Below are 26,853 nucleotides of genomic sequence, written 5' to 3' on the forward strand. Positions count from 1 at the left end.
TCTTACTCTCTGTCAAATAAATAAATAAAATCTTTAAAAAACTAAAAAAAAAAAAAAGAGGCAAGATATGTTTATACCACAGACCAGTGTGGTAGTAAAAGATATTGTGAGAAAGGCTGGTGGTACTAATAGGATTTGATGACACATTGGGGTGAAATACAAGAAACAAAGACAAGTCAAGAATGATTTCTAAGGTTGTTGACCTGATCAAATGGAAGAACAGCTGTCATTTATTAATGGGCACCTAATAAATTAACCATGGGAAATACTGGGGGGAATAGATTTTTGTGGGGCGGATTAGGAGTCAGTTTTGGACATGTTCATTTGAGATGCCCATTTGACATCCAAGGGATAATACTGAAAGGATATACTGGGCATGAAAGCCTGATTAGTGTGGGCTTAGGACAGAATGAGAGCCTGGAGGGCCTTGGGGCTTTGAGCTCTGCCCAACGCATGGTCCTGGCTCCCACCCTCCTGCCTGTCTATGTTGTTAGGATCCATACAGTCACTGCTAGCCTGTAGGTTTCTTCCTATTTTCTGGCACCTGGAGATTTCCACATCTTTACCTTGAGCCATGATATATATTTTAAATTTTTATTTAGCATTTCTATGTATTTGCAATTAAGAGACTCCTCCTTAGTTCAGACTACTATGTTCTGGAATCCTAATTAAAAGCCCTTTGCTTTGACATCATTTTAAAAGGGAGCAATATACTATCAATAGCATGTGAATATTTAAAATAGGGAGAGAATGGAATTTAAATGTGAAGTATTTTAAACACTGAGGGAAAAAAGAAATAACGGAAAAAAGACAGTGAGTATAGACAATACTTATGGGGAGTTTTGCCGTGAAGGGGAGTAGAAAAATGTCCTTTTCCTTCTTGTTTCTTTGGATGGATGCTGAACATTATGTTTGTAGCTACTGAAATGATCCACCAGAAAGAAAAAACCTGATGAAGCTGAATACAGATGAGTGAAGGTGGAATAAAATCCAAGGTAAGAAAAGACAGAAATTTGAGCACAAATAGAGATATCTTACGATTTCAATTTTCTCATATAAAATAGTTGTTTTCTTTGTTTTCCCTTTTCATCTCTACTAGAAAGAGGATCTTTAAGCTTTATCTAAGTGATGTTATAAAACGCCATCAATATTAGGAACAGGAAGGTATAAAGGTCTGTTTGTGTGATGACTTCTTTGGAGAACCTGAGAGATGTAGTCTGCTACTATGAGGAATCAAATTCTACCAACAGCAAATCTCTCTTACTTTCCAGGTTAGAGGTGAGAGTAAAGATTTCCATCATTTTGGTCCTCGGTTAGCTGTTGATAGAGACTAAGACTGGGTCTGACAGACAAGTTAGAGAACTCAGGAGAAAGCACAAAGATGAAGATCACAGGAGGTTAGAGGGAGAAGGAGCTCCCAAATAGTCCCCTGAAACTGACCATATGAAGTAAGAATAGGTGACTCTGGGCAAAATAAATATGTCTTATAGTCTCCTTGGGCTCTGTGTGTATTTGTGATGGCCTCTGTATTTTTCTTTTTCTTTTTTTTCTGATAATGGGCTGTACATGCACATTCATTTTAGTGATTTGGTTTGTAACAAGAGTTACAAAGGTATGAGGATTTGCATCTGTTTTCTTTTCTGGCAAGTGCAACAATGTTAAATTTGTAGTTATTTCTAGTTTGAATCATTAGAAAAAGAAGGAACTGGTACAGGGAATTCTAGAGAGGAGATAAAGTGGATTTCAGAAAAGGAGTAGTGGTTTCTTCAAGGAAATCATAAGAGAGAAAAAAGAAGAGAAGGTAAATCTAGGACTTAAACCTAGTAATGTCTGTGATATGTGAAACAGGGGCCAACAGAAAAGAGTGAAGTTCTTCAAGTCACATTTTGAGAGAGACATTGGGCATTTGGATGGGGGACCAGTAAAGGAAAAGATTCCTCTTAGCATATTTATTATCTGCACAGAACAACATGCATATCCATGCTTTTCATTGAACCTGGGGATAGAAAGCTCCTAACAAGCTTCTCCTGACAAGAAAGCTCCTGGTAAGCAATAAATAAAAACTTCTTTTTTAATACCCACTATTACTAACTTAAGATACATCAAATGTAATTTTCACTCTATTTACAAAGTGTGTTGCTGTCTCTTTTTATATTTCAGTGAATATGAAAGTATTTATGAGGTTTCATGGTTCACTCTTGATCTTGGACCTCCACGTCCTACTCTCACCATTTAGTCATAAATTCATCACTTGCAAATTGCCTTGAAAGAAATTTTAGGAACCTAATCTCTAAATATACAGAGAGACTTCTGTATTTGACACTTTGATAAAGTTAAAAATTGACTGAAATGCAAGGTCTTAGTAAAGGACACACCCTTGGGATAAAATGGTGATTGGCCAGTCGAGTGGCCTTAGAAAAGTCATTCTAATTCTCTGGACCTTGGTTTTCTCATGTGTGAAAGGAGGGTAATATTAGATGAGGTCTAAATCTCTCTCTACTCTTTGTTTGTTCTTGACGTCCTGAGGTGCTTTTCTCAGGACAGCAGCTACCTTACTTTTGAAGGTAAAGGGCCCATATTTAATTGAAAGGGCTCACAGAACTTTGAGGTATTGAGTCTCACATTTTAGTCCGCTTAAGTCACAATCCCTGGATGTCCTTTACTAAGGCGGTGACCCTATGTTTTTTACCAAGGAACCACAGGGGATGGTGGGAATCCACATTATTGTCTTGAGAATGCACTGGAAAAAGCTGCATGGCTGCTGACTTAAAATTCAGTACTTGACTTTGACAGTGAGCTATAGATACAGACAGCCTGAATGCAATTCTGGCCAATATGTTCTTGTTTGAGGGAAGTCAGAAGTACTTGTTTAGGGTTTTTTTTTTTTTTTTCCTTCCTCTTTTGTTTTATTTTTTTATTTTTATTTTTTTCGAAAAGGGGAAGAACTGTTTTTCATCTACTTCTTTTTTTTTTGGTAGTTGTAGTTTAAAGATTAACTAAGTTTTTTTTTTTAAAGATTTTATTTATTTATTTGACAGACAGAGATCACAAGTAGGCAGACAGGCAGGCAGAGAGAGAGGGGGAAGCCGGCTCCCTGCTGAGCAGAGAGCCCGATGCGGGACTTGATCCCAGGACCCTGAGATCATGACCCGAGCCGAAGGCAGAGGCTTAACCCACTGAGCCCAGGTGCCCAAGATTAACTAAAATTTTAATAGAATATGGTTGGGAGGCACTTTACTACTATGGAGTGCTAGTATGACTAGAATGGAAATATTGGTGACTTTTGGATCTTGAATCAGAATGTTGAATCTTAAGTATGAAAAGACTGATTGGAAGGTCTATGATTTTGGGAAGCAAATTTTATTTAATGCACGGTTAGCTATAATACAAACTATTAGCTATAATACAAACATTGCAGCCCAGGAATAAATAAACTACTTTAGAAGAAAATAACATTAAGGACATGGATGGAACTAGAGGGTATTATGCTGAGCGAAATAAGTCAATCAGAGAAAGACAATTATCACAGGATCTCCCTGATATGAGGAATTGAGAGGCAGGGCAGGGGGTCGTGGGGGGGTAGGGAGAGAAAAATGAAACAAGATGACACTGGGGAGGGAGACAAACCATAAGAGACTCTTAATCTCACGAAACAAACTGAAGGTTGCTGGGGGGCAGGGCGGGTAGGGATAGGGTGGCTGGGTGATGGACACTGGGGAGGGTATGTGCTATGGTGAGTGCTGTGAAATGTGTAATCCTGATGATTCACAGACCTGGACCCCTGGTGCAAATAATACATTAGATGTTAATATAAAAAAAAAGAAGAAAATAGCATTTTATATGGCACTTACAATAATTGTTTAAGTGGGGTGAACTAGTTCTTTGGTTTATTTTAGAAACTGTATCATGTAATAATGCCTTAAATAATACACTACTATCAATATCTCTGAGTGTATTCAATGTTTATAACATCAAATCATATGAAATTGTATCATTTAATTTTTTTCAAATATATATGATTTTTCAAGTATACGTATGACAGTGAGAGATAGCACAGCTATTACAATAGCTTTTTCCTTAGATTGCCTATACCATTTTATCAGCTAAATTATAGATTGCAAGTTATAAATAAGAGTATCAGCAAAGAATGTAATTTTCTTTATACTGTGTCTTATCCCAGCTACTGAAATTTTTTCATTTTGTAGGAAAGAACCTATTGATATGATGTAATCCTTACTTGTAGTGAACTGTGGTGACTAAACAGATGATTAGATATCTCCTCTACATCTTAACACTCTTTTGCCACTGCTGTATTTTACACTACAGATGTGATGAATCTATGCTGTCATACAGTAGTATATTAATTTAAAAAAAATTAGCTTCATTTTGAGAATTTTTCAAGCTCTCTTTTCTAGTTGTATGAGAAAACCTTAAGAACCAAAACTATTGATTTTAGGAACTCAACCTCTGTAGGAACAAATAAACCTTAAGAAAATTAATTTTAAAAATTGATGAAATTCAGGGGCACCTGGGTGGCTCAGTGGGTTAAGCCTCTGCCTTCGGCTCAGGTCATAATCCCAGGGTCCTGGGATCAAGCCCCACATGGGGCTCTCTGCTCAGCGGGGAGCCTGCTTTCCCCTCTCTCTCTGCCTCCCTCTCTGTCTACTTGTGATCTCTCTTTGTCAAATAAATAAATAAAATATTTAAAAAAAATAAAAAAAATTGATGAAATTCAATTTCCTTTAGATATTCCAAATAACTGGGCTTAAATAAAAATTCAATTGTATTATTAGATTCACTAGTACCTACTTTTTAAATATAAAAAAGAAAAACTTTTAGACTTTCTGCATATAAGGCATTATATTAACGTGGAGAAATATTAATAATCTAACATACAACTTTGTAGCAATAATCTCCCTTTTAGAGACTCCCTTCAACTGTATAACAATAGCACTATAAAGGAATGTCCAGTGTTTAGAAATACTTGAAAGTCATGTTGTAGTTTATCTATATTCCAGAAACAAAAGACTCCCTAGACCAGTTTCACTGTATTGAATATAAACATCAGACTTCACAAAGTGACCTCTAGCTGTACCTCAAAATAGTTGGCATTTACTTCCCCTTTATCATGTATGATATTAGCAAGCATAACACAACTATTGTTGACTGAAAATAAACTCCTGCATCTTTTTTTTTTTAATTTTATTTATTTATTTTTTACAGACAGAGATCACAGGTAGGCAGAGAGGCAGGCAGAGAGAGAGGAAGGGAAGCAGGCTCCCCGCCAAGCAGAGAGCCCGATGCAGGGCTCGATCCCAGGACCCCGGGATCATGACCCGAGCCAAAGGCAGAGGCTTTAACCCACTGAGCCACCCAGGCGCCCCTAAACTCCTGCATCTTTAGAGAAAATGGAAATAATGAAGTTGTACTTTGAATAGACTTTACAAACTACATTTTGGGCTTCTAAATTTTTAAGATTTTTTCTTTCAATAAGAAAATCAGATATCCAATATTCTAAAAACAAAAAGATTTCCACATTACATATGGTCTTTACAGCATACTATCAATGGAGAAAAGTGAATTTGTGTAAGAAAGACTGAAGGGATAACCATTTTTACTACTCAGGAATATGCTATTTCTATGTATTAGTAATTTTAATTTTTAGTTAAATTCCTCAAATAAATTGTTTTTAAGTTCTTCTTAAAGCCAGCTTCAAAAATAGTACTTATGAAATGACAGCATCATTGTTGTTCTAAAATTGAAAATAAGTGGGGGCACTGACACACAGGATACTTTCAGAGCCCAGAAAAATGCACAAAGATAAAAAGTCAGTCATGGTAATTGTTGGATTTTTTTCTAAAAATTTCAAAAACTAAAAATCTATGTAGGCTTGAATTTGACAACACAAATACTGTAACAATCACCAACTATAGGAAACTCAAACACTTTTTAGATAAAATTACAAATCAACATTTCAAATACGTTGGATATATACAACATTACATATACATTTGAGTAATATTCACATTTACAATGAAAACTATAACAAGATACCAGTGAAAGCAAGGCTCTACACCACTACAAAAGACTAAGACTTAAATTGCTTATTTAGCTAATCTGTTCTCAAAATTTAAAGAATAAAGTCTTTTTTGAGTCCCTGTTTACTATAGACAAAATAAGAAACAAACTTGACTTTTAAAACTGATAAATAAGAAGAATGAAAAAGAGAATATTTGGTGAAAAAAAAAGATGACATAAAACTAGTGGAAATGTTGGAGAAAGACTCTTAAACTCTAAGAAAGAAGAGGAGAATGAGGAGAAAAAACTAAAGTCAAGGAAAAAAATGTAATAGGACTAACCACAGGGCAAAGAGAAAGGCTAAAGTTATTTTGGAGAAATAATACTTTTTAACACATTTCTCCCTATTGCGTATACCATATTTTTTGTAATTTTGGAACCTCATCTTTTTCCACATTTCATGAAAGTTAATTTAAAATGAAGAATTGACAGTTTACCACAATATCTTTAATTAAAATCATTTTCATAAATTGTTAAAAAGTTTCACTAGAAATGGTCACAAATTCATGGCCTATGTGAATATTTGCCAAAGTAAAATGCATTAAAGACTGTTAATTTACACGTAAACTCTGTAAAGAGAAGAAATTCATTAGGTTTTTAGAAAGTCTTCTTTCTTTATGAGTGCTGTTGACAATAATTGCTATTCTAAGAAAACCACAATCACCTGTTTATTGAACCTCATTTCTCCTAAATATTCCTGCTTCTTTGCTGGAACAAAGTGTGTTATTGTTTAAGAAATTCTGAGCTGTTCTTCAATTATTTGAGTGAATCTACTGCTTAAATCAAATATTTACTTTATGCCCACAATTTTTAAAACAACAACAACAACAAAAACAGCTGAAACATAATTCATGCAGTGCCTTACCTAAGAGAAGGAGGTATATTTTGCACTGAAAGCCCTCAACCGTGTTGCTGAAGGACTCCATGGAAGCATCCTGTCCCATGCATACAGTGCCCTGTTCCCGGTGGCAACTTGGTTCATGGACCAGCAGCTGCTGGTTTATTTGCTAGGGAAATTAGCAGTGAGGTAACAGACCCTATCCTGTCTCTTGCTTCTGTGATTTGAATACAGAATGAATGTGTATACAAAGGACACAGGGAACACCTGTTATATACTCTGCAAGAATACAGGCTTATGACTTTAGAACAGTTTCTTTGCGATTATCAGACTATCAGTAATTGTCAGTATATCTCATGAATCATTCTTGGTTATTAATAATCACATGAAGGAAAACATCCTTTTAGGTGACATTACCGAAAAACAGTATGCTTTCATAATGACAGCATATTGTGAAGTTTCCTGAAAAAAGGTAAGTTGGTTTCCTATCATGCAAAATTATGCCATTATTTTGAAATTAAAATTCTTTTTCTATGAAAATTGAACTATTTCATTTATCTGCTAAAGTTACAAACCATCATGAAGTCACTAAGTAACATGTAAAAGTTATACCAAAGAATCAAAACAGAGCACCTGAGTATCTTTAAAAATGTATTTTTGTGTGTATTATTTTCTATTACAAACACCTGGCATGGTTTTATTCAATCTATGGATCCTTGTTATTTTTAAAAGCAAACCACAGGTGTGTTTCCTAGTGACAGCGAATCATGGACCATGCATAATTATAATGAAAACAGATAATATCTGAAGCCCCATTTTCACAGCTGAAGCACAGAGGAAGTAAACCAATGGCCCAGAGAGGCTCTTGTCTCTACTGTGGTGCCTGGGCTACAGCTTTTCAACCTGATCTCTTCACTGCCATGGGAGCAGGCAGTCTTAGTACTTCCATTTAATTTACTAAGTTATAAGTTAACTCCCGTTTAATTTAACTTATTGCAATAAGGCTCTAGTCTAAGGCTGCCACTACGTAAAGTATGTAACAAACATACTAACAAGAAGCATATAACATAAGCTATATAATAAAATCTGCATCAAATCCAGCAAAATTCCTTGTCTAAATCCTTTTTAACAGTAAAGGCTCACTGAAGGATTTCAAGGATAATAGGAAAAAAGACTATTCCTCAAGTGTAAAGTTAAAAAAATAAAAGGGATGGTAGTTATTTTAGAATCTGAGTTTGGGAAACATTTTTTTGCAGCAAGGCTCCCAACTCTTCCAGAAGTGCAAAGAGAGTGAGTGACTTTTGGAAAACCTTAGGCCTCTTCAGAGGCCACTTTATAATCTCTCCATGATTCAGAAAAACAGCAAGAACTTCCAGGTGATTACTATCCCACAACTTTCTCTGTGCTATCTCTAAATCTTGGACATACATCTATTGCAGCACTTACCTCATTAACCTCAATTAATTCTGTTGAATGTTTATTTTTGCCCTGGGCAACTCAAATAAAGAAACTGTTCTAATTAATTATGGATCCTTAGTACCTCACTACTGTTTAACTAGTGTTTTTGTTAAGTTGTTCCACCAGAAATAAAACCCAAATGCTCCTTGGCCACTGTCTTCTGATATTCAGTTGATGTTAAGAAATGCATAGAAATTTTAACATTGGTTTGCACAAAACCAATATTAATATATTAAGAAATATAGACATTCTACAGATACCACATAGATTCCACTCACATCTTTTAAATCAATATTAATTTCTGATTGCCTTTTTAAAATAAACTCTTTCCAGGGTTTTTCAAACCTAGTGCTGGCTCATGATGAAGTTTTTAGGTCCTAGGCAAATTCTTGCTATGCTTAAAATGTCCTTTCTTTTATAACATAGGTGAGAATTGACACTATGTAAATAAATTCCAAAATGAATCATAGCTGTGATCTTTTCATGTCATGGAAAACATGAAAAAATGACAATATCCTTACCAAATGCCTTGGGAAAGTGCTACGTGGCATAGCCACAACAAAGTGCCCTCTAGCGGCAGGTGGTAGGCATAAAATCTTACCTGCCGGTGTAATTTCTGAATTCAGGATGTTTACACAGGAAGACATACAAGGTAATGCTAAAATAGAACTTCAACTGTTGTCAGTTTTTACATGATTGCTAAAGATGGCTTAAAGTGTTTTATTATTATATGAGAAATTTCCCACCATCAATATCTCACATCTGACTTGTAATCTACAGAGGGGTTCTGCTCTACTATACTCTTTTGGAGCCTGTTCATTGATCTTAGTTATATTTACATTTAGAGTGAAAAGACTGGTTAATTTAAGCAATCATATCCCTGGTGATTAAATTTCAAGCAATGAAAGGAGCCGCTGTGTGCGGAGGGGAAAGGTCTTTTGTGGGGAGAGGGACGGGCTTTTTTGTCACTTTTCAAGTCACACTATTTATTATCTAGTTTGTTTAAACTGTAAGATTGGTCTTGTTTCATAAGGCAAGCAGTGCACTACATGCATTTTAAATATCTGCATTCACTATTTATTAGTAGCATATGAATATTTTGGAATGTTAAGAAGAACTGGAAAGGTGGCAAAATGCCAACGCCAAGGTCAATGTAGAATAGTGAGAACCTAGAACTGGAGAGTGAGGCACTGTCTTATGTTGTAATTAGATAGATCCTAGGAAAGGTTACAATTTACAGGTTACTGGGAAGAGCAGGCCACTAGTGGAGGTCATGCCTATGCCTGTGCTGGTGTGCTGCCTCTCCGATGCCTGGATCTACTGATGTAGCTGCTAAATGACTATGCGTCAGTCTTCCTTCCTGGGCTCCTCTCCAGGTCACCGCTTTACCTTCAGCCTATGTTTTGGTTTCTGCTACTGCTTGCTCAGAAAGTGTAGTTACCTCATCCTGGAGAGGCCACAACTTTGTGCTGCTTTGTTATTTATGTATAGGAGGATTTAAAATGTATCTTCCTAATCACACCAGCTATTATTTAAGTTTCCAGAGGCTCCTCTAGTTTGGGCCATCAGCAATATGCTCTTATCCTATTTTATTGCTAAAACTGTTGCCTTGAATCAGAACAACTTAAACTCTTAGCTCTGACACTTCAATCTGCAAAAGTGGGGCTGGCAGTCCTTTACCAAGGGACTATCATCCAACAAGCTTTCCTCAAGACTTGTTGGCAGGCCGTCCAGTCTTTCTGCTAGTTGCTCTGGTCTATCACAACAGCCTTCAGGCAAATGTTAAAGTCCTAAATAAGCCTTATGTACATTTTTGAAAAATGGAAACGAAATACCATGCTTCACCTTTTGAAAAGTATTCTTTAGGGTTTTAGGTTTGTTTTGTTTAGTTTAGTTCAGGAAGATAAAAATGCATCATGTATGGCTCCATTATTTTCTATAATGTTAGTGTATGTTGAATTAGAAAATATAGTTTATTTAGACAATATTATAGGTACAATCTTTGAACTTTTAGAAGATTGTTCATTTATTTTTAGTTTATATGAAATAAACTAAAACTCAGAGTATTAGAGTAAAACAAAGTTTTAATGCTTTCTTGACTTTTCAGGGTCAAATAGATACAGAACATACTAATTTTCCCCATTAGGCTAATAGAAAAAGATAAAATATACATGGAATAAAAAAGCTTTTTCTTTTGTGTCTTGTAACTTTGTGTATTGATTATATTATGAGGGGGGAAATTCTGAATTTGGATCTGGATTCTAGTTCTGATTCAAGCTCTAATTTTAAAATGTGTGACCTTGAAATCTTAGATGAATCAATTTTCTCATTTCTAAAGAATGGATTTGAAATGCTAGAACTTGCTGCCTGTATGAATCACCGAAGATCTTAAACAAAGAACCTAAAAAAAACCAATAACAATGGCATACTCCTCAGGTGCATTTGAATGGTCAGGTTTGGGAACTACTGGTCTTGGATCAGCTCTAATATATATATGCTTTTCTACCAAAACTCTGTTACTACTGTAAAGTGCATAGTACTGCGCTGCCTAGTGCCTAATAACTAAAAACTGAATTGGGTTCATTTTATATGCTAATACAGTCAGCAGTTTCTGTTGCTTTTGATGTTTTCACGGACTTTTTTTTTTTTTTAAGATTTTATTTATTTATTTGTCAGAGAGAGTGAGCACAGGCAGACAGAGAGGCAGGCAGAGGCAGAGGGAGAAGCAGGCTCCCTGCTGAGCAAGGAGCCCGATGTGGGACTCGATTCCAGGACCCTGGGATCATGACCTGAGCCGAAGGCAGCCGCTTAACCAACTGAGCCACCCAGGTGGCCCGACTTTTTTTTTTTTTTTAAGATTTTATTTATTTATAAACAGAGAGATAGAGCGAGCGAGCACGCACAGCAAGGAGAACAGCAGGCAGAGGGAGAGGGAGAAGCAGGCTCCCGGAGCAGAGAGCCTAATGCAGGGCTTGATCCCAGGATCCTAGGATCATGACCCCAGCGAAGGCAGAGGCTTAATGACTGAGCCACCAGGCGCCCCAGGGACTTTTTTTTTTTTTAAGATTTTATTTTAATTTTATTTATTTTAGAGAGAGAGAGAGTGAGCAGAGGGAGGAGCAGAGGTGGAGGGTGGGGAAAGAAGAAAGAATCTCAAGCACACTCTGCACTGATCACAGAGCCTGACATGGGGCTTGACTTTATGATCCTGAGATCATGACCTCAGCCGAAACCAAGAGTCCCACGCTTAACTGACTGAGCCACCCAGGCACCCCTTCAAGGACTTTTAAATATTTTCCCATAGTAAGAACTGCCTGGCAATAAACACTAGAGCAGGTAGAGAATGAACTAAACTAGGATTGCCCAAAAGTGCCTGGAACTTTTTATGGGGTTAGAAATAACAGAGAAGCATATAGGTAAACATATAATTTCAAAAGAGATTGTTAAGCACAATGATAGAAGAGATAGAAGAGATACATCATCTCATTTATCCTTATGAAATCTTAGGTAAAATATTACAAACTCATTCGTAAAAAGACAAAAGACAAGACTACAGTGCGAATGATAGAATTTCAGAACTGGAAATAATCTCTATATAATATCCTCCAAACTTCAATCATTTGCAAACCACTTTTATTATTTTGGCCAGATCTTACTATGACCCATACTATGGTTTACCTAATATTTTTCATTAGTTTGGCACTCTTGAACACTTTTTCAGTTGTCCTAAGACAAATATTTGAAACCATGGGTTTTCTAACAAACATTAATTAAATGTAAATAAAAAAAATATTGGTACCATACTTCACGACTCACTCTTTAACACCATACATGAGACCCTTACTTAAAACACCACCTGCATAATCACTCCCTTAGTTTCTGTTTGCATGTTGCAGTAATCATAGACATGTTACTTGGTTTCTCCATACTTTCGTTTCCTCATCTTTAAAGTGGGGATAATTGAAAAAAATAAAAGAAAAAAATTAATTGGGGGTAATTGTACAACCCTATAGGATGCTTGTGTGGCTAACTAAATGAGATAATATATGTAAAGCGATTAGCAGAGTTCTCCACATGTAGTAAGCTCTCGATAAATGCTACCTGTTGTTAATTCTGGATTGCTTTTTGTTCCCCTAGCATTCTCATAATTGGAAAGTTGTTTCTTTCTCTCTCTCCCTCTTCCTTTTTAGAGATTTTATTTTTTAAGTAATATTTACAACGAAAGGAAACTTGAACTCACAACACTTGAGATCAAGAGTCGCATGCTTGACTGAGCCAGCCAGGCGCCCCTGGAAAGTTCTTCCTTAAATCAAACCCGGAACACCTCTCCTATTACTTTCCTCAATTTAACTAAACTGCTAAACGTTGAAATCAGAACTTTAAAGTGTCATGTATACTTACTGTTATATTTTCTATCTCAACTTGCCTTAGATTAGGTGCGGGCTAAAACCTTGGGTTTTACAGTTTTTTGCAGTGGATGTCAAGACCGAGGAAGAACAGCCCTAGCCCTGGACACATGCCTATTGGACCGCACTTTTCCTCAAAGCCCAGAGCCAGCTGGAGAGTCCCAGGTTCCCAGGTCACTTCTGGGAGAGTGCCTTTCCTTGAGTTCCTGTCACGTCAGTCTCACATCCTCCCACCCCGCCCAGGTTGGGTTTCCTCCACTACACTCTGAGGGGGAAATCACGTCAGTCCGGTTTCTAAACTGTCTTCTCAGTGCTTCGTCCTGTCGCTCAATGCCCGGTCACCTATGAGTTAGGTTTTCGCCTTACCGAAGCAGGGTGACCAAGAGCAAGTACCTCTGTAAAGACTGGCGGTCACCGTGGTCACCCAGGACAACAAGATTCGCAGGCTTAACTGAAGCGTCCTCTATTTTGCTTCCTGGGAAATGTAGTACCTGAACTGTCCTCGTCTCTTCATTGCCAGTGTCCGCGGCGGCCGAGAGACTACAGTTCCCAGCATACTCAGCGCAGGAAAGGATGACCCGAATCAGCAGCTCCATGTGACTACTCACTATGGCTTCCCTGTGTCCGGGCCAGCTGTCTGGTGGTTCGGCGTGATATGTTAGTTTTTTGAGGCAGGGTACCACTGTAACGATTTCGACATGCAAAAAATAAAATCTCTTATGACTCGACAGGTAAGTCGCGGAGGCTGAAGCTAAGGCCTCCTTTGTCTCTGCTGGTAGAGGAGCCTAGATATTCTATCTCTGGGCTGGGGCGGGCGGAGAACTTAGGTATGGCTGGTGGCAGGTATCAGGGGCACTGGGAAGCCAGGGCACACCCTGGAAAAATCACCTGAGCCACCGTGATCTGAGCTCAGGCAGGTAGCGGCGTCCCAGAAACATTCCTTTAGATAAGGTCAATGAGCAAGTTTCAATAAGGGCTATCTTTGTCTCCCCTCCTTCTTGCCATCGTTCCAGTGACAACCCCCGCTACCCTGCAGGGCTCCCTTTATCTAGAATGTGTGTCGTCTGTGAGCAGGTGGCTTGAGTAGGGAGGTGAGGTCTGTGCAATAGAGATGACTGGAAAGAGTGAAAAAAACGGATGAGTTGAAGACAGAATGGGTAGCTCCATGACTTTGGGCAAGTTCACAAACCTTGTAGCTTAAATTTGCAGATGTGAAAGTGAGAATAATAATTATTTTTGTTAATCTTATCTTACAGTTCTAATATGAGTTGCCAATAAGTTAATGCATGTGAAATGATACTTTTAAAAAAAATCATTGTTATGGCAAAATAGTAGCCTTTTATTTTTACTGCAATGATTATTCACTAATAAAAACTTTGGTTTTTTTTTTTAAATTTCATCTCATAAGTGTTAGGGACTTCCTAATAATAATGTCTCAGCTTCCTTCAAGGAAGAAGGGGCAGAATTTCCTTTAACACACTTACTGGTTATGACTTCGTTTTAGATACCTTTATTTATTCAACTCTAATATTTCACCAGAATTGGCCATTCTTTATTATATTTATATGAGAGAAGTATAATTTAGAGTTTTAAATCAGAAAATTTTGAGAACTTTGGAGATATGGAGGATAATCTTTTAGTGAAAGGTTCATTTTGAGTTTTCTTCTTGTTGACTAGAAGATTATAAATTCCAAATTAAACTCTTACTTGAGAGATAATCTGAATAGGTTACAGATGGTAGATATCTTGTGAAGAACACGTGAGTCCTACATGATTATTTTACTCCTTTTAAATCATATTGTTAATGTCATGAAACTAAAATTTGAAAGTTCTGTGAATAATAAAAGATTTAAGTATGTGACAATCCCTCACATTTGTTGAGACTGGTGTTAGTGTTTATACCACTTGTTACTTGAGGATGTTTAGGTCGTGCTCCATCCTGCCGTAGCTATGTGAGCTTGAGGAAGTCACCAAACTTTCTAGAGAATTTGTTTCCACATTTTTTTTAAAGATTTCATTTATTTATTTGAGAGACAGAGATCACAAGCAGACAGAGAGGTAGGCAGAGAGAGAGAGGGAAGCAGGCTCCCTGCTGAGCAGAGAGCCCGATGCGGGGCTCGATCCCAAGACCCTGAGATCATGACCTGAGCTGAAGGCAGAGGCTTAACCCACTGAGCCACCCAGGCGCCCCATGTTTCCACATCTTTAATATAGGAATACTAACATGTATCTCATGGGGTCAGCCTGGTGCTGATGTTCATATGATATGATGAAGATAAAAGAGATAAAGGAGTTAACACACCTGGGTCTTATCAAGGAATTGTTTGATCACAGAGGTCTCCTGAAGGTAGTGGAATTGTGAAAATGGTGACTCTTCAGCCTCAGTCAGTTGCTTATTGGACTTGAGAAGGTCGAATCAGTGCTTAGTCGGTATAGAAAAAAACCTAAGAACACATACAGAAAGCTGGAACCATACTGTGTAAAAAGTGAGGTAAAACTAGGAGTTTTACACAGATTTTTTAAAGGTTATATTTATTTATTTTACAGAGAGAGCTCGAGCTCGAGTGGGGGGCTGGGCAGCGCGGAGGAAGAGGGAGAGAGTCTCCATGTTGATTCCATGTTGAGTGCAGAGCCCGACTTGGGGCATGATCTCATTATCCCAAGATCATGACCTGAGCCAAAACCAGGAGTTGGATGCTTAACTGACTGAGCTACCTAGGCGCCCTTACACAGATTTTAAAAGTCATCCTCATTATGTTTGTTTATGGCTTGACTTCCACATGCTTAATCATTACTAATACATATTTCATTAATCTTTGAGGTATGAAAGTAGAGTACTGCCTAGAGTAACACTGGAGATTTTTATTTAGAACTCTATTATTGGGTTAAATATAGTAGTATCACAAATAAATATACACAAAGATTTTTCTTTTTTGTGAGGCTGAAGAATTTGCTGATATCATTATAGTGGAGCGATATGAAAAGTCTGTGCAACTTAGGTGTTTTGGCATTTCAGCTCTGCAAGGATCTTGGTTTGGAAAAGAGTGCGAGGGTGGGCTTTGTTAGCACTCTTTATTTAGATCAGTTCTGTTGTTCAGCCTTCTCTGTTATGCTGGCCTCTGTTCTTTCAGTTCATTCAACAAATGTTTACAGAGCACTATGTGCCAGGCACTATTCTAAGTTTGGGGGTGCAGCAGTGAACAAAACAGACAAGTGCTCAGGCAAACATAGATTAATGCTTAGGAAGAAGAGGAGTTAGGGAGGCCTGGGAGTTGTTGGCAAGTGGGATCGTTTATAACTTTAAATAGTGTGGCCATGGAAGGCCTCACTAAGAAGGTGGCATTCGGGTAAAAACCTGAAGGAAGTGAGGAAGCGAACCATGTGGATATTTGGAAAGCAACATTCCTGGTAGAAGGAAGAGCAAATGCAGAGGCCTTGAGGCAGAAGCATGGCTGAGGAACAGCCTGACGCCAGTGTAGGGGGAGTAAAGTAAGTGAAGAGAAAACAGTAGATGAGGTCTGGATGAGGTCAGAGGGCTGAGAGCAGGAAGCCAGATCACACAGGACCTCATTTTGACCTCATCTCCTACTACTTTTCTTCTCACTAATAGCAAAACCAGGCTTCTATTTTTATTGAAATAGCAAGCAGGGGATTGATCTCATTTTACATATATGGACTTCAGAAAGATCTTTCTGGCCTCTTCTAAAAGGACAATTTGAAGAGGGAAAAAGAGCAAAACCAGGTAGAACAATAAGGATGCTGTTGCCATAATCTGAATGAGAGAATGTGTGGGCCTTAACCAGAGTGTTAGTTGTGGAAGGGTTGACAAGAGGTTGGATCATGGGTCTACTGTAGATACAGAGTGGACAGTTTTTCTTGACGGATCGGATTTGGACTATGAGAGAAGGAGAAGCATCAGGGTTGATTCCAAATTGTTTGGCCCCAACAATTGGAATTGCCATTTAACTAAGTGGGTAAGGCTGAGGAAGGAATAGAGGAAGGCAGAAAGTTTTTAGACTTGCTCATATGAAAGGCCTCTTTTAGACATTTAAGTGGCTAGATAAAATAAGCAGTTGGCTAAGAGTCTCAATTTCTGAGGAGAAACACAGGATATAGATACAAATTTGGGACTTGCAAACACATTGAACTGCCTAAGATCACCAATGGAATGAGTGTGGATATAAAAAGGAGTTCACACTTGCAACTCTTGAGATACTGATGTTAAAAGGTTAGGGGAAGAGGTGGATCTAGCAAGGCTGATTGAGAAGGAGCAGCCAGTAAGGGAGGACTGCAGCATCTCAGAGATCACCTGTCCCAGATCAGATGCTCAGTAAATATTTGTTGGATACATAGTGGATAAAGAGAACTACCAAGTAGACTGGGTCCCGGAAGCCAAGTAAAGAATTTAAAAGAGAAGGGAGTGATCAGCTGTGTAATGTGCTGCAGACAGGTGGCAGAAGTGAGAATGAGCCTTTGGACTGAGCAGCATGGAGGTCATCTGGTACTTGACAGCGGCACTTTTCATGAAGTAATGGGGGAGGAAAGCCTGATTAGGGTTCAAGAGAAGTTGAGGACTGAGAATAACCACTATGTTGAATTTTGCTGAAAAAGGGAAGGAGGCAGAAATCACCTCACATACTCCTTTTGATCTTTGGGACATAAGTTGCTGGTCTCCTAAATGGACATAGAAGATTCGTGTAGACATAACAGAAGTAGTCTGAAGTGTTACTCTGCTTCAAGCAAAGAAATAAAGTGCAGAGGCAGGTATTGTGTGTGCTGACCTTTATATAAATTTAAACTGGAGAAATTTATTAAAACAGATACCAAATACCAAAGAAAATCAATAATGTTTAAGGATTACAGCGAAAGTTTCAGTTTCGTAAAAGCAGAGTACCACGGTTATAACCATGACTTAACTGCTTTAGGGAAGTGAGGATGAAAATCGTGACTTCATTTTTGTCAGTAGAAATTTATAAAATTGCTAATCAAAGGGCTCAAGATCTATAATCCTAAAATACACATGTCAGATACGCTCTGAACATTTATGTAATTCTTTAATCCTGTTTTGACAAAAGAGAAACATTTCTCAGTGATCACAGTAATAATATTCAGAATAATCATTAGCCCTTAAAGAAGGCTTGCCATATCCTAGACACTGATTTTGGCCTCTCACATACATTATCTCCGTTATTACTTATTATTGGCCTCTGCATTATTGTCATATTCATTAGAACATAAAGATAGGCAGGTTAGACAAGTGGTTCAAGACCACAGAGCCCATTCCCTGAATCACTGAGCTCCCCTACTTCCTAACATTTAATATGGTTTCCAGTTTTTACTACCTCTATTTTGTATGTTTGGTGGAAAATTGCCATATATTAGTAGCAAATTATTATTGTATGGGGTGACTCATTTGGAGTAAGGCCTTTTCCTTTGTATTGATATACATTACTTCTTTACATTTCAGGCATTGGTTTCTTTACTGAGTAGCTCTGGGGAGAAAGAAAATCACCTGTATTATAATCCCCCAAGAATTTCTGTTAGATTGGTTAAACACATCTATAGTTTTAAAAATGTTTGTGCAAAAGGCATGGCAGGGGCACCTGGGTGGCCCAGTAGGTTAAGCATCCTTGGTTTTGGCTCAGGTCATGATCTCAGGGTCGTGAGTGTGAGCCTTGTGTTGGGGTCTGCACTCCGTGGAATCTGCTTGGGATTTGTTTTCTCTCTCTCTCTCTCCTTGCTCCTCCCCCTGTGCAGGCTCTCTCTCTCTCTCTCAAATAAGTCTTTTTTAAAAAAGGGCATGGCAGTTATATTTTAAAAAATATATTTTGGGGTGGTCATGATTTTGAATCAAATTATGAAGTTTTGCACTCGTGTGTGTACGTATGTATGTGTGTGTATATGTGTGTATGTGTTTGTGTGAGAGGAAGAGGGATAGAGAGAGAGAATATGAGAGAGAATGAAAGTGAGAGAAACCTGGGTGGAGTGTCCTGGGAGTAATGGAGTACTTTGGGGTGAGGCAATGCACCTTGTCTTAAAAAATTGTAGTTATGACTGGTCATATCTTGTAATAGGAAAGATAAAATACATAGCTCTATAATTTAAAAATAAGCAAGTTCTGCTACATGTCTCAAATAGTTAACCTAAGTATGCCCTATGTTTTGGTTACTGAGGACATCAAAGGGCCGATACAGGGCATCTGAAGGACAAAAAGGCTCTTCAAATTTATGTACCAGCTAATTTTGTTTACAGACTAATATTACAGGCACTTTAGGTATCTGCTTTGAATAGCCCATATTTAAAAAGAGGCTTTCAAAGAAAATGAGATTGCTAACTTCTTTCTGTCTTGATAACTTTCCTTGGTTCAAATGAGACTTTCAGAATTCCTCAGTTGATTTGAATGTAGAAATTATTGGGTACCAGGAGCTAAAGAACAGTAGAAAGCAGTAAGACCTGAGATTTAAGTTCCAGTTATGCAGTTAAATTGGGTATATTGGTGAGAAATTATCTGGTAGATATGTATGTATTTATGTATTAATTAAACAATTAGCATTATTTAAAAGTCTTTGATTAGCTCAGCTGGTTGGTGTATTATATCAGAGAACCATAATACTTGGTCCTTGTTATCAGGTTAGAATATATGTTCTGTATATTTTAAAGCTGGAAATTTTCTATTTTTAAAATGGTGATTTCTATTTTAATAAGTATGTTCTGTCATTTTACAGTTCTGTAGCATAATTAAAATTCTTTTTATTTTATTATTACTTTTTTTAAGGGTCTGAAAAGCCCTCCAGAAAGCCTTAGTGATCTTGGTGCCATTGAGAGTCTCCGGGTCCCTGGAAAGGTATTGATCTACATGTGTGAGCGTGACTTTTCACTTCCTTAAGAAATAATATTGCCTTTGGATAATAATTGATTCACAGAAGCTTTTCCTTCCCACTGGCAGATGGTAGTTATGATTAAGCTAAGTAAATTTTTATAGTATAGTAGGCTTGGGGCTTGTTTTTGCTTTCATTACTCATTGGGATGCAGTATGATTCTTTATAGTGAAGCAGAAAATGCAAAATTGATAAATTTAGAGTTTATTATGGTATCAGCTTCTTAGCCTGAAAGCAGTGTTTTACACACACACATCTATGTATGTATGTGAAACTTAATTGATTTTTCTGCTGTGATTTGGAGAAATAAAATGGAATAATTTACTTTTTATGCTGTAACACCATGAGTCAAAAATCATCGTTAATCATGTTTTTTATGGAGCAGATTTTTAAGTAGCTAAAGCATAATTTATATTACATTGTGGATATCTTAGATTTTAATCCCCTGATTTATGTTAATTTCTCAGTTTACAAATTTAATAGAGTTATTTGAAAGCTAGCTGCCTTTCCCTCAGGAGAATTATTAACCATTGTTTAAAAAAAAAAAAAAATCCCTGCTGTTTCTCACTCTGGGGTGTTGCCACTTGGAGCTACCTCCGCGAATAGCAGCTCCATCACAGATCACAGTTTCTTCCTCTGAATGTCTGCTCTTGTGATTTTCAATTTGAGGATCATATTCGGAAGTACTGTTTGTTTCCTGCGTCTGGCATCTTGATACATAGGGCTTGTTTCTCTTGGTCAGAATTGTAAGTCCTGTCATGACATCTTAGTGTCTGCTGCTCAGGAGAGTGATCTCCCACCCCTATGAGGAGCCTTACTCCATAATGCGAATTTTGTATTTATAGCTTAGCTTTAATTTTGGGCCAGACCCAAACATATTCTCCAAGTGTGGCAAAACTCTAACCAGCCCATTTGCATGAAATGACTCAGAGAAAAGCTTAAAGAGGCATTTTGAACAGTTTTGCATGATGTTATAAAAGATTGTTGCATCTGATGAAATTGGGAACTAAGCAATAACCATAAATCCTAATTGACAAATAATTCTTTTTATTTCTTTGACTCAAGAAAACAGATCATGCGTTATGAACATGCCTTGAATTAGATTGCATTTGATGTTTCAAAACCAGTGTAAAATTGATGAGTGAGGCTCTTTAAAAAATACATGAACATATTGCATAAGAACTTACTGTTGTTTTTAAACCTTGGGCGAACTTTTATTGCCTTTAAACCAGGCACCTTGATGTTTTCCAGTAGGGGTAGGTAGTGAATTTATAATGATCTCATTACCCAGTCTTCTCGCTGTCCCCCCACTGCAGCCCCATCTGTGGCCTGTAGTGTGTGATTGGAGATGACTGGCTCTTGGTAGAGGCCAGTTTGGGATTATGAGGTCAGCAAATGTAAATGCTTCAGGTGATGATTAAGCTTGGGGCATTGGGGGATGGGTTAGCCTGGTGGTGGGTAAGTGGAGGGAAGATAGGCAGTAAACAAGGTAACTGCAAAGTATGACAGATACTATAAAGGAAATAAGGTGATGAGTTGAACTCTGAAGCCAGAGGCTCTTTCATATGGAGTAGTCAGTGTAGGTTCCTCTCTTCTCCATTTCTCCTTTTTCAAAAATGGTATTAAATTCTATAAATTATTCTGAAGTTTGGGATTTAAACTTAGTAAAAGTGTATTGCAGAGAAAATGCTTACAGTAAAATACTAGGTTTGAAAAGCAAGCTACCTAATAGCTTCGCTTGGGTAGATATTTTTTTAACTTAATGTATACTTGTTATATTGTCTGTTATCTAAAAGACAAAAAAGTAGCAAGTTGCTGAGGATATGGAGAAAAAGGGGCCCTTGTGTGCTGTTAATGGGAATATAAATTGGTACAGCCACTGTGGAAAACAGTATAGAGGTGCCTCAAAAAATTAAAAATAGATAATAATAATATAGAGAGTTTAACAGAAAAAATTATAAATGGAATTACCATATGACCCAGCAATTCCACTTACAGAGAAAATGAAAACAGTAAGTTGAAAAGATATATTTATCCCCATGTTCATTGCAGCATTATTTACAACAGCCAAGACATGGAAATAACCTAAAGTATTCATAGATGGATGAATGGATAAAGAAAGTGTGTGTGTGTGTGTGTGTGTGCGCGCGCGCGTGTGCATGGTCGCACGCATGCACACGTAGGATAGACCTCGAGGGCATTTTGCTGAGTGAAATAAGTCAGAGAAACACCGTATGATCAAATACTATATGATCTCACTTATATGTGGAATCTAAAAACAAAACAAAACAGAAACCAGCTCATAGATACAGAAAACGAATTCGTGGCTACTAGAGGCAGTGGGGAAGGGGCAAAATGGGTGAAGGGGTCAAAAGGTATACATTTCCAGTTACAGAATAAATAAGTCATTGGGATGTAATATACAGCATGGTGACCATAGGTAATAATACTGTATTGCATATTTTATTTATTTATTTAAATTTATTTATTTATTTGACAGAGCACAAGTAGGCAGAGAGGCAGGCACAGGCAGAGGGAGAAGCAGGCTCCCTGCCGAGCAAGGAGCCCGATGTGGGACTCGATCCCAGGACGCTGGGATCATGACCTGAGCCGAAGGCAGCCGCTTAACCAACTGAGCCACCCAGGCGTCCCGCTATTGCATATTTTAAAGTTGCTAAGAGAATAGATCTTAAAGTTCTCATCTAAGAAAAAAAATTCTGTATGTGGTGGATGTTAACTAACTTATTGTGAGGATCATGTATACAAATATTGAATCATTATGAAACTAATGTTGCATGTCAGTTGTACCTCTCAATAATAATAATAATAATAATAATAATAAAAGCCTCACTGTGTTAGTTTGGGCTCCCCTGATATTCTAATGCAGGAAGTAAAAAATAAACCCAACTTATGCTATTTAACTAGTCAGGGTAAATACTTGTATAGCAAAACTTTTAAACATTAACTTCATCTTATAGCTCTAACTCACTCAAGTATATGTATATAGAACATTAAAAAAAAAAGGCATCCTTGGTCTTTAGGTATGGACCCATTTCTTCCCTTTCTTGTTATAATGTCTAAGTTGTACTAAGGAATTGAGATTTCAGTGGGATTATCAAGAAAGAAATAGTTTAGCTTGGATTGTGTTATGTTAAAGGTTCTGGTATGGGACACCTGGATGGTTCAGTTGGTTAAGCGTCTGACTCTATATTTCAGCTCAGATCATGATCTCAGGGTTATGGGATCAAGTCCCAAGTCTGGCTCATACTCAGCGGAAAGTTGGCCAGAGATATTCTCTCTCCCTCTCTCCCACTCTCTCCCCCTATCTCCCCCTCTGCTCCTACCCCCGCTTGTGTGCTCTCTCTGTCTCTTAAATCTCTTTTGCTCTCAAATAAATAAATCTTTTTTAAAAGTTCTGGTATAAAGAATAAATAGAAGGGAAATATTAGGATGGATGATGGAAAATGGCTGTTTCTTTAGGTTAAAAATAATCTAATATTGGCAAATTTCATATGGGTACAACTCACTAGAAAGAGGAGGATGGTGGAGGAAAACTGAAGGGCATTAGGTGTGATTGAGAATCCAGAAAGGACTATTGATTGTTTTTTGTTTTTTTTTGTTTTTTGGGGTTTTTTTTTTTGAGAACTATATAAATTGAGTGGGAAGAAACCTTATAAATCATCTGGTACAATTTCTGCATTTTATGGACAGGATGACACTCTCTCCTATTTTAAGACGTGAGTCAAATAATGATCCATATACTGGAAATTTGGAATTTTGGCGGAGAAAATAGAAAAAAAAAATCAGGAGTCTTTTCAGAACTTTCTGTAGAAAAGGAAACTTTGAGAGAGAGTTCCAAAATCTTAGCTTAAATTGTTCAGAGCCAATGTCAGTGGTTTAGAAGCTTTGCTGCATATTAGAATCACTATTAACCAGGCCCTATCCAATTCTAATTAAGTCAGAGTGTGTGGGGTGGAGCCAGGTGTCAGCAGTAAAGTTTAGTGATCCCCAGGTGATCCCAGTGTGAGCAGTGTTTGGGAACCTTTTGCCAAGTGGAGGACATGATGACAAGAACAGAGGGGAACCACAGGAACTGTTGTAGACAAAAATTTTTGAAGTTTTTTGGACAGTTTTTGTGGGAAATAGTGAAGAGTTAGTGATGACCTAAAATTTCATTCCTGGGAAATGGATTATTTTGTATTTCAGATTAATGGGATTTCCATGCTGAGGTAAGGATATAAGAAATTAATCTACATAGTATTTACTGACTAAATATGTTACCCATTTAAAGAGATTTGTACTTTTTGAATGATGTGAAAGGTTTTTACTTAATTGGTTATAAGACTTAAGACTTGAGACCAAAATTTATTATTATTATATATAGTAATCATAATAGCCACAGGGTTTAAGTTACAGAACTTATTAGGATTGTATTAGAGAGTGTATGTTGAATCCTGATTAAAAATATAAGTATTCAGGGGCGCCTTGGTGGCTCAATGGTTTAAGCCTCTGCCTTCGGCTCGTGTCATGATCTCGGGGTCCTGGAATCAAGCCCCGCATTGGGCTCTCTGCTCAGCAGGGAGCCTGCTTCCCCTTCTCTCTTCCTGCCTGCCTCTCTGCCTATTTGTGATCTCTGTCTGTCAAATAAATAAATAAAATCTTTAAAAAAAAAATCAGTATTCAGAACCTTATGTTTGTATGTTGACTTTAAACACTTTCCATAGTTCTCTCATAATGGTTATATATCATAGAAAGAGTACTGATAAAAAGAATACTAATAATATTTTATTTTTTCTGAGCCCCTGCCTTCTCATATTATTCTTTAAAGATAAAGTTTTTTTGTTTGTTTCTTTTTAAGACCCTAATTTTACTAACTCATAAATACAAATAGGATTCAGCTAGGTTTGGTATTACGTGATTGGCTTAGCTATGCCTTTGATTTTTTTTCATTAAAGAAAAATATAGGCCAAGGGAACAAAAGGAATCTCTGTTGCAGTCATATTTGTCTAAATATAAGGAAGTATTTTTGTTTGCATACTTAATGCATTCCGCAAATATTATCGAGTACCTTCTCTTATATAGCATTCTGGGAGTTTGTGCAGAATGTTTTCTTGCTTATAAAATGCTTCTGTGAAGTAAGATAAATGGATTTGACTTGACGTCTTAGCATCCATGGAAAGAATCCGAAAACCACACTCTAACTACAGAGCTTGGTTTTCAGAACTTTACCAAGATATGAGGAAAGTGCGCTGGAGTCAGAGTCTGGAGAGCTAGGTTCAGGTGTTGAGGTAAACATTCAGCTTATGAAAGGGAAATTGTCTTAACTGTGTGATTGAAAAGAAGATGGGAACATGAAGTTTAGGAAATGAAGAAGGGTTAAATTTGAGAGAGGATTTAAAAGCAGAATTTAGGACTGAGGATTTTACTGGACATGGAGGGTGAAGGTATTGGAAAGACTGTGGTTTCTAGACGCTGAGTTGAAGGTGTTGTGATATCTTTTCTCAGAATAGATAATATTTCTTCTTTTGGAGAGTGGGTCTGATGAGGTATTTTTAAAACTAAAATAAAAACAGGAAAACAGAATCTAGACTATTCACTGGACTTCTCCCTCTTTACTTCAGTTTGTGACGAGCCTTTCTTTAGTATTAACGTCCAAATGGACAGGCATGTGGCAGACAGCTTAATGTTTCTCACTGAAGTTAAGAAATCTTTTAAAGACAGATTTAGAAAAAAAAAATTTGATGTCTCTTAAGCTATTATTTTTAATGTTTTCCTTTTCATAGAAATAAATTTAGAAAAATACCTGTTAAAAAATATAACTGTTGAGTAAGAGAAGTAAATAAAAATATTTGGCAGAGTATCACATATGAAAGATTTGCTTTCTAATTTTGTGTTTTTAGTATCTGTTAATAGGCATATTTCTATTTATAAAATCAGTTCTTATTCACGATCTTCTTTAAAAACAAATGTGTTTATTTAGATGCTTTTTTGCATAAAAAGTGATTAAAGTACATTATTTCAATCACTTAAATATGCTATAAAGCTGGATTAAGAGAATTCCACTTTAATAACCTTCTAGAAAAATCTGTAAATCTTTTTATGGAAACCTCAAATTGTAACCTCGCAATATTCCACTAGATGGCACTGAGAGCCTAAAAAAAAACCCAACAAAACTGGTTGGCTTTAAAAGCTATGTTTTATTTAAAACACACAAACAAATGGATGATGAGCCGGGTGCTTTGATGGATCATTATTGTGGTTCTAGTGGAATTTTAAGAAAATGTACCATTTCCCCATGTAATCTGACATCTGGCAATTCATTACAAATTTATATGGTGTATGTATGGTTTTAGGGAATCTGATCTAGAATCCTATTCCATTTGGAAACAAAACCTATTTTTGTGCAGTGATTTATGATTTTTATAATACTGATTGAATATTGAAAACTTCATGTTTTTGTTCTTCTAGCTCTGTATAGATTTTGGTAGTTAAACATTTTTTGCTCTCATTTAAATCTCTAATGTGATAGTAACTTTGATAAGACTGTAATTATTTTTCGCATTTATTATAGCAGAATAGCTTTTTTATGTTGATTGACAAAGAAATGCAAACAGTAAGAAAAAATACCTTTGATAAGATTTGTCTTGGCAAACCCCAATTCATGCTTTATAAGAATAAAATTTCTTTTTTTTTCCTTCCTCACTCCCTCTCAGCACAATGCGTTCTGCCATTCAGGACTGTAATGTGAACTGTAGTCTGATAAACTACGTACAGAAATGGAAATTGTTTTGCATTTCTTTTTTTTTATTCTATACATTTTTGGGGGTTTTAAAACTGGACCTATGAAATGAAGATTTTTGCATTTGTCTTTTTTGTTTGAATAAAAAACCTATTGTAGATAAGTTTCCAAGCTGTTCTGTGATTTTAAAAATTAGGTTAAATTGCTTTTGAAAATTAAAGAGAAAATTGAGTTTAGAAATGGTAAGAACTGTGACGTCATAACTCACTTTTTACACTTATGAAAGTGAATAGAATTTAAAGATTTGAACTCGAATTAAAATGCCATTTTAAATTTGTGTGGTATTTTGTATAATTTAAAAGTAGTGGTTAAGTGCAAAATTTGTAGTCTTTTTTCTTCTTTTTTTTTGTCCTGAATTTGAATACATTCCCTTAAGAGCTGAACTCTTAAGTGGGA

At 36.8% G+C, this 26,853-nt stretch overlaps 1 protein-coding gene across 1 annotated transcript in view; it reads left to right on the plus strand.

Annotated features, from left to right (window-relative positions):
* The first annotated feature begins 13,350 nt into the window (after window positions 1-13,350).
* Window positions 13,351-26,853, plus strand: part of VPS50 (VPS50 subunit of EARP/GARPII complex) — a 96,406-nt gene continuing 82,903 nt past the window's right edge. The window contains exons 1-2 of the mRNA XM_080817965.1: window positions 13,351-13,511; window positions 19,556-19,624. Coding sequence (XP_080674091.1) covers window positions 13,479-13,511; window positions 19,556-19,624 — 102 coding nt within the window. The 5' untranslated portion in view covers window positions 13,351-13,478. The remainder of the gene's footprint in view (window positions 13,512-19,555; window positions 19,625-26,853) is intronic.

Source organism: Martes martes (assembly GCF_963455335.1).
Source record: "Martes martes genome assembly, chromosome: 11".
Taxonomy (NCBI): Eukaryota; Metazoa; Chordata; class Mammalia; order Carnivora; family Mustelidae; genus Martes; species Martes martes.